This window comes from Crocuta crocuta, unplaced genomic scaffold (assembly GCF_008692635.1).
Source record: "Crocuta crocuta isolate KB4526 unplaced genomic scaffold, BGI_CrCroc_1.0 scaffold70, whole genome shotgun sequence".
Lineage (NCBI taxonomy): Eukaryota > Metazoa > Chordata > Mammalia > Carnivora > Hyaenidae > Crocuta > Crocuta crocuta.
The window spans coordinates 17,717,240-17,727,896 of NW_027528417.1; the positions used below are offsets into that span (position 1 = coordinate 17,717,240).

General features: G+C 41.7%; 1 protein-coding gene across 1 annotated transcript in view; it reads left to right on the top strand.

Moving 5' to 3' along the window:
* Nucleotides 1-10,393, top strand: part of PARL (presenilin associated rhomboid like) — a 53,367-nt gene extending 42,974 nt beyond the window's left edge. The window contains exons 9-11 of the mRNA XM_077754567.1: nucleotides 5,980-6,081; nucleotides 6,221-6,318; nucleotides 10,068-10,393. Coding sequence (XP_077610693.1) covers nucleotides 5,980-6,081; nucleotides 6,221-6,318; nucleotides 10,068-10,179 — 312 coding nt within the window. The 3' untranslated portion in view covers nucleotides 10,180-10,393. The remainder of the gene's footprint in view (nucleotides 1-5,979; nucleotides 6,082-6,220; nucleotides 6,319-10,067) is intronic.
* The last annotated feature ends 264 nt before the right edge of the window (nucleotides 10,394-10,657 follow it).

Consider the following 10,657-nt stretch of genomic DNA (forward strand, 5'->3'; position numbering starts at 1 on the left):
AAAAAATAAAGACATGCTTTTTTTTTTTTCCAGAAATAGCATTTTTAGTATAAAAATTTAGGGACCTTTAATTTATAGGGGTAATCAGTTATAGGACACCTTTTATAAAAAACCATTCTTCTCTTGAGGTGTCTTTTTTAACATCCTACTTAGAATTAGTTTTGAGAGAGGGAGCGAGCATGAGCAGGGGAGCAGGAGAGAGGGAGAGGGAGAGAGACATTTAAAAAATAAAGTTTAGGGGCGCCTGGGTGGCTTGGTCGGTTAAGCGTCCGACTTTCGCTTAGGTCATGATCTCGCGGTTCATGGGTTCGAGCCCCACGTCAGGCTCTGTGCTGACTGCCAGCTCAGAGCCTGGAGCCTGTTTCAGCCTGTGACTCCCTCTCTCTCTGACCCTCCCCTGCTCACGCTGTCTCTCTCTCTCTCCTAGAAATAAATACAACATTAAAAAAAAAATAATAAAAAATAAAGGTTATAATTTGGAAAGCTTTGACATGTGGATACCCATGTATCCTCAGAATCAAGATAATGAACATAGTCGTCATCCCTGAAAGTGGGTGTTCCTCGGTCCTCTGTCCCTCCTTCCTGCTTCTCACCCCCTTACTGGGCAGCAGCTTCTCTACTTTCTGTCATGATAATTTCATTTGTACTTAGTTTCTAGAATTTAATATTAATGGAATCATCCACCATATACTCCTATTTGTTACTGTTCTGGCTTCATTTACTCTGAATTTATTTTGAAATTCATCTAGGAAGTTGTGTGTATCATTCTATTCTTTTGTATGAGTGAATAATATTCCATTGTATGGATATGCCAGAATATGTATATCTGTTCACCCAATGGACCTTGGGTTGTTTCTAGTTTTTTGTTCTTTTTAAAAAAATTTTAATGTTTATTTCTGAGAGAGAGACAGAGACCGACTGACTGCATGAGCAGAGGAGGCTCAGAGAGAGAGGGAGACACAGAATCCGAAACAGGCTTTAGGCTCTGAGCTAGCTGTCAGCACAGAGCCCGACGCGGGGCTCGAACCCATGAACCGTGAGATCATGACCTGAGCCGAAGTTGGATGCTCAACTGACTGAACCACCCAGGCACCACTCTCTCTATATATTTTTTTAATGTGGGTTGTTTCTAGTTTTAACTCTTATAAAACTCCTGTGGGGGTGCCTACCTCTCTGTCTACCTCTCTCTCTGACCCTCCCCTGCTCATGCTGTCTCTCTCTCCAGAAATAAATAAAACATTTAAAACAAACAAATAAGTTCCATGGTTGCCATAACATTGTATTAGTTTCAGGTATACAACATAATGATTCGATATTTGTATATATTGCAAAGTGATCACCTGAGGTAGTCTAGTTAACTTAGTTACCAGTAAGTCTGTCACCATGTATAGTTACAAAAATTTTTTTCCTTGTTGTAAGACCATTAAAGATCTATTCTCTTAGCTTTCACATATCACAGTTTAACTATGGGCACCATGCAGTACATTGCATCTCTGGCTTATCTATTTTATAATTGGAAGTTTCCACCTTTTGACCCCTTTAACCCGTTTTGGCCTCTCCACCCCCGACTCTGCAACCACCAGTCTGTTGTCTCCATACATGGGCTGGCTTTTTTTGTTTTTGTTTTTGTTTTTTTTAAGATTCTGTACACAAGTGAGATCATACAGTATTTGTCTTTCCCTGACTTATTTCACTTAGCATAATGCCTTCAGGGTCTGTCCATGTTGTCACAGATGGCAAGATTTCCTTACATTTTTATGGCTGAATAATATTCCTTTATCTGTTTATCCATTGTTGGACACTTTGGTTGTTTCCATATTTTTTTAATTTAAGTATTTTTTAAAAGTTTTATTTATTTCTGAGAGAGAGAGACACAGCGTGAGCAGGGGAAGGTCTGAGAGAGAGGGAGATACAGAATCTGAAGCAGGCTCCAGGCTCCTAGCTAGCTGTCAGCACAGAGCCCGACGCGGGGCTCGAACCCACGAACCGTGAGATCATGACCTGAGCCGAAGTCGGACGTTTAACTGACTGAGGCGCCCCTCTATATTTTGACTATTGTAAATAACTCTGCAACGAACATGGGGATATATTTACCTTTTTTAGTTAGTGTCTTTGGATAAATACCCAGAAGTGGAATTGGTGGTTCATGTTAATGCTCCTTTTAACTTTTTGAGAAACCCTCAATCTGTTTTCTGTAGTGGCTACACCACTTTATATTCAAGGGTTTCCTTTTCTCCACATCCCCACCAACATTTGTTATTTTCTTTTCGATAGTAGCCATTCTAGCAGAGGTGAGGTGGTGGTCTTTATTTCCCTGATGATTAGTGATGTTGGCATCTTTTCATGTGTCTGTTGGCCATCTGGATGTCTTTGGAAAAAGGTGATTTTTTTCTGCCCATTTTAAATTGGATTGTGTTTTTTTGCTTTTGAGTTATAGGAGCTCTTTATATATATCAGAAATTAATCCCTTATTAGATAGGATTTGCAAATATTTTCTCCCATTTGGTAGGTTGCCTTTTCATTTTGTTGATGGTTTCCTTTGCTGTGCAGAAGCTTAGGAGTTTGATGTAGTCCCACTTGTCTGTTTTTGCTTTTGTTGCCTTTGGTCAGCTTTTTAAAATTTTTCATAGCATTAACAGTTTTGAACAATACAGGCCAGTTATTTTATAGTATGGTCATCTGTTGGGTATGTCTGTTTCCTCATGATGAGATTCTTACTGTGTGTTTTTAGTCGGAATGCTACATGAGTGGGCTTATGTCCTAGGTACCACAGTGGGAGGCAGTAATGTCCAGTTGTGGTCTGGTTGTTATCCAGCTTCTCTACTATAAAGTTACTGCTTTCCTTTACCTTTTAAAATTAATGTGTAGTGTGTGAGAAGATAGTTTGTGATTTACTAAGTGTTGTGATCTCTTGATCATCAACCCCCCTCATCCCCCTGAAATAGCATCCATTGATTATTGTAGCTTGACTCAGTTTTTGCTGTTATTGTTGTTACAGTGGTGAATGTAACAATGCTGTGATCGTTGGTACAGTACATCTCATTTGTTTTCCCTAATGTTAAATGTCTTCTATAACCATAACTTATCTAACTTAGGAGATTAACATTGGTATAGCCCTTTTTTTTAGTTTTTATTTTAGAGAAAGAGTGAATGAGCAGGGGAGAGGGGCAGAGGGAGAGAAAGAATTTTAAGCAGACTCCACGCTTAGTGTGGAGCTGACATGGGGCTCTCCCTCAACCCTGGGATCAAGACCTGAGCTGAATTGAAGAGTTGGATGCTCAACCGACTGAGCCACCCAGGCGCCCTAATATAGGACTACTAAACTGTAGACTGTATTTGGATTTCCCGTTTTTCCTTGATGTTCTTTGTTTTGTTCTAGGATACTACATTGCATTTAATTATCACGTCTTTTCAGTATCCTCCAGTCTGTGATGCTTTTTCAGTCTTTGTCTTTCATGACCTTGAAACTTTTGAAGAATAGTGGGAAGATATTGTGTAGAATGGCCCTCATGGAAGTTCTATTATTACTATTTTTAAGGTTTTATTATTTATTTTGGGGGCGGGGGAGAGAAGTGGGGAGAGACAGAGAGTGTAAGAGAGAATCCCAAGCAAGTTGTGCATTGTCAGTGCAGAGTCCTGTGTGGGGCTTGAACCCACGAACCATGAGATCCATGATCTGAGCCAAAACCAGGAGTTGGGACTCTGACTGAGCCACCCAGGTGCCCCCTAAAGATTTTATTTTTAACTAATCTGTACACCCAACTTGGGGCTTGAACTTACAACCCTAAGATCGAGAGTTACACATTCCACTGACTGAGCCAGCCAGGTACCCTGGAGGTTTTTTTGTTTTGTTGTTGTTTACATTTTATTTTTGAGAGAGCACCATTGGGGGAGGGGCAGGCTCTAGGCTTCAAGCTGTCAGCACAGAGCCCAATGTGGGTCTTGAACTTAGAGAACACAAGATCATGACCTTAGCTGAAGTCGGATGCTTAATTGACTGAGCCACCCAGGCGCCCATAATGTTTATTTTATTTTATTTTTGAGAGAGAGCATGAACAGGGGAGGGACAGAGAGAGAGGGAAACACAGAATCCAAAGCAGGCTCTAGACTCTGAGCTGTCAGCATAGAGCCTGATGTGAGGCTTCAACCCATAAACCATGATATGACATGAGCCGAAGTTGGCACTCAACTGACTGAGCCACCCAGGTGCCTCAGTTTTCTTATTTTTATTAAGTGACTAAGAACTGAGAATTTTGGCAGCAGACAAATGTAGTTAAAGCACCATCCTCCCTTTGCTCTCCCACTTGTCTCTAGCCACACACAGGCTTGGTTCAGCTTGGTTTTCTGCTTGGAATACTTCTCATCTCCCCTTCTACTTGGCCAGTGCCTGGTGACCCTTTCATACAAAACATGATGTCCTTATGAAGCCTCAGCTTCTGTCAGCTCTCCCTTCCATGTGCTGCCAGAGCATGCCCTGCTTTACCATCATAGCTGATTTTGTTTTGTTGTTGTTAACTTCTCCTCTGTAAGCTCCATTAAGGAAAAGATGCGGGTTTTGTTCCTCTCTGTATCCCCAACATTTACATAGTGCCTGGTACAAAGTAGGCCTCAAGTATTTGGATGAATGATTATTGTAAGATTTAATATTAACTAGGGATAATGGTCTAATTTTTCAAGTATTCTACCATCTAGAATTGGGAACATGTCTAACATTAAGAGAGTTTAAATTAGCATTATTTGTTAGCAATTATACATTTAGTTTATGAAGACTATGGAGCATCATGGAAAAACCCATGATTTTTAAAAAATACAGCCAGGGGGCACCTGGGTGTCTGTTGTTTAAGCGTACCACTCTTGATTTTGGCTCAGGTCATGATCTCGTGATTTGTGAGTTCAAGCCCTGTGTCAGGTTCCGCACTGACTGGAGCCTGCTTAGGATTCTCTCCCTCTTTTTGTCTCCACCCTTCTCTCACTGTTCGTCTCTAAATAAATAGTACTTTAATAATCATTATAATTTCAGCTATAATAAATGGATGATCATAAGGTTGTGACATTTAGATTTTTTTTCATGTTTATTTTGAGAGAGAGCGAGTGAGGGAGGGGCAGAGAGAGAAGGAGAGAGAGAATCCCAAGAAGGCTCTGCACTGCCAGCGCATAGCCCAACATGGGGCTCAAACCCACAAACCATGAGATCACAACGAGAGCCAAAATCAAGACAGTCATCAGGTTAATTGACAGTCACCAGGTTGCCCCTATATATTTTTTTAAGTAAGCTGTAGGGCCCATGTGGGGCTTGAAATCATAAGCCCAAGATCAAGAGTTGCATGTTCTACCAGCTGGCCAGCAAGGTACCCTGACAGAGGTTTTTATGGTCTCATCTGAGGTGGTTGGAGGAAGTGTTTCTCAGGCAGGTGCATGTGTGTCCCTGGGAGGATGCTGTGAGGGATGGGTCTTGCAGAGCCATGAGACACATGGCATGCTTTCTTGGAGCAGAGCATTTGCTCAAAGGTTTTAAAGAAAATGCTTAGTTTTATTATGAAGTAGGATGCAAATTTCATGTGTTTTTTTTTTTTTTTTTTTTTTTTTTTTATNAAGAAATTCCACGTGTGGGTTTCTTTGGGCAAATTCATGCGTGCACACTCTGGTTGAAATGGCTTTGCTTTGTGGGAATTTGAGAATTTCTTTCATAGTTATTAAATCATGCATAATTGTGCTTAACATTGTCCCTGAAGTTCATTAAGCACTCACATGCTGTTCACTACACATCTCGTTCTTTCCAGGTTGTTAAGTGTGCAATGGACTGGAACCCCTTTGCCTGATATTTTATACTTTAGTTAAACTGAAAAGCTTTTAAGCTTTGTGTTCACCTAGAAATGTGTGACTTATAAACTCTCAGGAAAAAGCTTTGCTACTTTAGATTGTAGTCACTAAACGGTTGCACGTTCAGAGTTTGACATTTTCACGTGTGTTCATTCGTAGTCAGGCGCTATCATGACCGTCCTTGCTGCTGTGTGCACGAAGATCCCAGATGGGAGGCTTGCCATTATCTTCCTTCCAATGTTCACATTCACAGCAGGGAATGTGAGTATTTTTATGAAGTAAAGTGCAGGGGACAGTGGTGATATTTTTACATTCACTGAATTCTTGCCCTTAAATTAGAAATGTCAATGCTGAAGGAATCAAAGTTGTACCAGTTCTATTCTCTTTTGCTGACTTTCAGGCCCTAAAAGCCATTATTGCCATGGATACAGCAGGAATGATCCTGGGATGGAAATTTTTTGATCATGCAGCACATCTTGGGGGAGCTCTCTTTGGAATGTAAGTTTGAATATAACTGATTGCTACACTGCCTCCTTAGGTACTCTCCATCCCCTCATTTTAGGAAGGCAGAGCAAGGCAGTTAACTCTGCGATGGAAGCAGGGGCAGGCCAGGTTGAGAGGGTGAGAAAACTTCAACATGGTTTGCTTTGGCCTTGCCCACTTTCACCTTGTGAGATGGGAGGAGAGAGGATTGATCCTGCCCCAGCCTCAGTTGTTTGTAGAGAGACTGTGCCTTTACTTGGCCCTTAACCTCAGGTCACCCCAACTCGTGAGCGGCCAGGATTCCTAGCCCTGCTTGGAGACCATTCCCCAGCTGCTGGTGTGTCCTGTCCTCTCCTTTCCCCACAGGCCTCCTCTCTCCTGCCACCACTCACCTGCCTGTCACTCTGCCTGTAGCAAGTGTGTAGCTGTGTGCCCTCTGAACGAGTAGAGGCCAGGGATCATAAGCTAGTGTTGACCACTTACTAGGCACCTGTTACATGGCGGGCTCATCTCAGCTAGTGGTTTATATCTAGTGTTACTACTTTCATTTTACTGATGGGACACAGGCCCAGAAGTGGTCTTCCCCAGGTCAAACAGCTGGGAACAGAGCTGATCCCTGTTAAGCCCAGATCCAAAGCCCTTCCTATCCCGTTACACCAGATTGAGTACAGTCGCTTTGTGTTCACGGATCTTCCATTTGTGCTTCAGACCATGGACTTTTGCCTAAAACCTAGTAGTGCTGGAGTGACTATCACAGAACTTGCTCAGGACTCCTGGGGGGGGGCCCATCTGACCAGGATAGTAATTGTCTATCTGATACGCTGGCTTCCCTGATAGACCATCTTTTCCTGTGTAAATGTTGCCTTTTGCCGGTACTTGCTTTTTACCTTCTTTCATGACAATAGAAAACTGAAGTTCTTTAATTTAAAACAAGAGAAAAAGGAAAAAATCTATTCTAAGTGGAGCAGTTTTGCCCAGTAGGCGGTGGAACTAAATGCCATTATGCCATTTATAATTTTCAGTGATGATTAAAGAATAGCATATGCGAGCTCTAGCTTTAACAGCAGCACATTATAAATAGTAGAAACTGACCTGGTATTACAGTATGAAAAACATAAAGAGTTAGGAAAAAGGGTTCTGTTTTATGAACTCTACATTTATCTCTCTGGATCCTCCCATGTATACTTAAAGGATTTCCTCCCAGGCAGGTTTTTATTCTTCTGAACTATAATTAGATGACCCTTTCCATTCTGACAATAATTGGATCAAATGTATTTTAAAGTCCACAATCTGAAAGGCAAAGGAATCCTTTCTCTTTGCTGTTTCTAATTCCAGCTCCTTTCATTTACTAGATCTCAGTCATATCCAGAATTCATCTTTTTTGACATCTTTAACTAGACTTATAAAGCAAAGGATTTAGAAATCCTTAATAATGGTAAAGATTCCGTTAGTTTCTTCCTGCATGTTTCCTTGACTCTGTTTCCCTCACCAGATGTTAAGGTCTTCACCTTATGCTTTTGTAATAATAAGAGCTACATCCATTGGCTATTTGCTGTGAGCCCAAGCTAAGGCCTGACTTAATACTCTGAAGTCCTGTGAGGAGTTCCATTTTATAGAAAGGGAACTGCTTTGAAGAAAGGAACTGTTGGAGGTCACACAGCTGGTCCTTGTAGAGCGGAGTTTCAGAGTGAGCACTAGGCTGTGAGGCTGCTGCAAAATGAAAAAGAAAAACGAAAACAAACTTAGAATTTGGTCATTTTATTTATTTAAAATTAAAAAAAATTTTTTTTAATGTTTTATTCATTTCTGAGAGAGAGAGAGACAGCTTGAGCAGGGGAGGGTCAGAGAGAGAGGGAGACACAGAATCTGAAACGGGCTCCAGGCTCTGAGCTGGCTGTCAGCACAGAGCCCGACGCGGGGCTCGAACCCACGAACAGTGAGATGATGACCTTAGCCAAAGTCAGACGCTTAACCGACTGAGCCACCCAGGCGCCCCAGAATTCAGTCATTTTAAAGTGTTTTCCTAATTTTAATTTAGCCAAATGACCAATTATATTTGAACTTCCAAGTAGGATCAAAATAGTTTACCTGTAATATTAAAGTATTTGACTATATGCTTGAAATAAGTGGGTTACAGAGATTTGGGAAGATACTTTATTAATGGAGAGTTCCTGACAAATGATTTCATTTCTTGCAAGAGTTTTACGATTGCATTTGAATCTTAGGTGATCCTTTTTCTATTGTTCTAAGTTTCACACTGAATTTGATTAAGTCTGAAAGAATTTTGTAACATGACTGTTACAGGTCTTTTTTTCCTTTGTTTTTCAAAGTTTTTTTTTTTTTTTTTAATTTTTTTAATGTTTTATTTATTTCTAGGAGAGAGAGAGACAGCGTGAGCAGGGGAGGGTGAGAGAGGGAGTGACAGACTCTGAAACAGGCTCCAGGCTCTGAGCTGGCAGTCAGCACGGAGCCCGACGCGGGGCTCGAACCCACGAACCGCGAGATCATGACCCAAGCGAAAGTCGGACGCCTAACCGACTAAGCCACCCAGGCGCCCCTGTTTTTCAAAGTTTTAATGGTGACCATTTTCATGTTCATATTTTGACTATATTTGGTGAATATTAAGATTCAAGTACTCTATAATAAACATACTCAGAACATGAAAAAAATCGAAACATTGAACTGCTATTCTGATACTAATCTAAGCCATTTAAATAGAGCATTTTTTTAGTCCTGTGTCTGCGGAGATGCAGATATCAACACAATCTGGTCTCTGCCTCAGGGAACATGAAATCTGGGCAAAACAGGGCAGAAATAAAGGTTTCAGTCATTGTAGCTTTCAAAAACAGCCATTCCACATCAGCCCCACCTCCTTCAGGAAGCCCTCAGCTTTCCACTAGCCTAGGAGACGAGGAGGTAGATTCTCCTGAGTTATGCTTCTAGCCTGTGCTTCCTCCCAGGTAGAGCTCTTCGTCTTGCAGTACGTAGTCCTATGGGCTTCTAACGGCAGGTCCTTCTCATTGGTCACTCAGTTGCGTGTTCTTGAACTTACAGCAGATGCTCCCTGGATGCTGCAACGGTGGTCAGGGCAGGGCGCCCCCTGGACGCCGCGGCAGTGGTCGGGGCATAGCGTTCAGAGGCAGATTTACGTTGTCGTCTCAGTTCTGGTGGTCCCGCGTTGTTTGTCCTGGGCAAGTTACGTTACTAAACCTGTTGGTGCCTCACAGGCTGCTGTGTAGGCAGTTTTTAACATCAGTATGGGGATTGGGACTATATTTTAAGAGGTGGGCAGAATTTGGATCAGGAGACGACCCTTCGTGTAGCCAGGTGGAAGGTGATGAGAAGCAAGTAAACTTAAAAGCATTAAAACCATCATTAGTGAACTCTAATTCTGACATTTCGTACACTTCATGTAGAAGCAAGAGTCCAGTTTTAGAATTCGTCCGACCTTCAGGTGAGTCCTTGATCAACCACTTAAAAGCTGTTAGCCCCTGAACCAGTTGCTTTTTTTGAAAGGAGGTGAGGCTTAATTGCAGTGGTGAATCAAAGGTAGTGTGTCACACATAGACCCATCCCACTTTGACCTTTTACATGTTCCATATTAAAGATAAATCATTGATTGCCATCAAATAAACTCATTACCTATTTTAGTAAGATGGTAAATGATAGTGACATTGTTTTTTAAATGTCAACTTGTCATTGTACTTAACATATGTATGTCATACTCTGAATGTTGAACCTGGTTTGTTTTTTTTTCCCCCCAGATGGTATATTACTTATGGTCATGAACTCATTTGGAAGAACAGGGAGCCTCTAGTGAAAATTTGGCACGAAATGAGGACTAACGGCCCCAAAAAAGGAGGTGGCTCCAAGTAAAACTGGGGTTGGATGATACTGGTGTGTGTGGCCCATGCTGCCTGGAGAGCCCCGGGAACACGTCGGCCCTGGAGTGAACACGTCTTTGCTCCTGCCTGGAAGACACCCAGCATCTGTCTTTCCCAGTATTTTAAACTGTCCTCAGCACATGTCTTACTAGAAAGTGAATTATGACAAAGTTGTGAAATAAAGGTTTATATCTCTAGTTTGTAAACAGAGGGTGTATGTCCCTTTGGAGAGTGCTAACACTGCCCCGGAATCTTTGCTGTGCTTACATTTGACATAGTTTGAGTCGTGAACTTGGCGGGAGGGCACAGGGAAAGACCTGATCCTCAGAAATGCTAGTGTTTGTGCTTTGGCCTTCTTTCATCTCTGCTTACTCACCTACCCCTTTCTTTGCTTGGTCAACAGGTTTAAAAAAAAAAAAAAAGTATCTTCTGTCTGGCTTGGTCTGAAACAACAGCTGTAGTATTTTCTA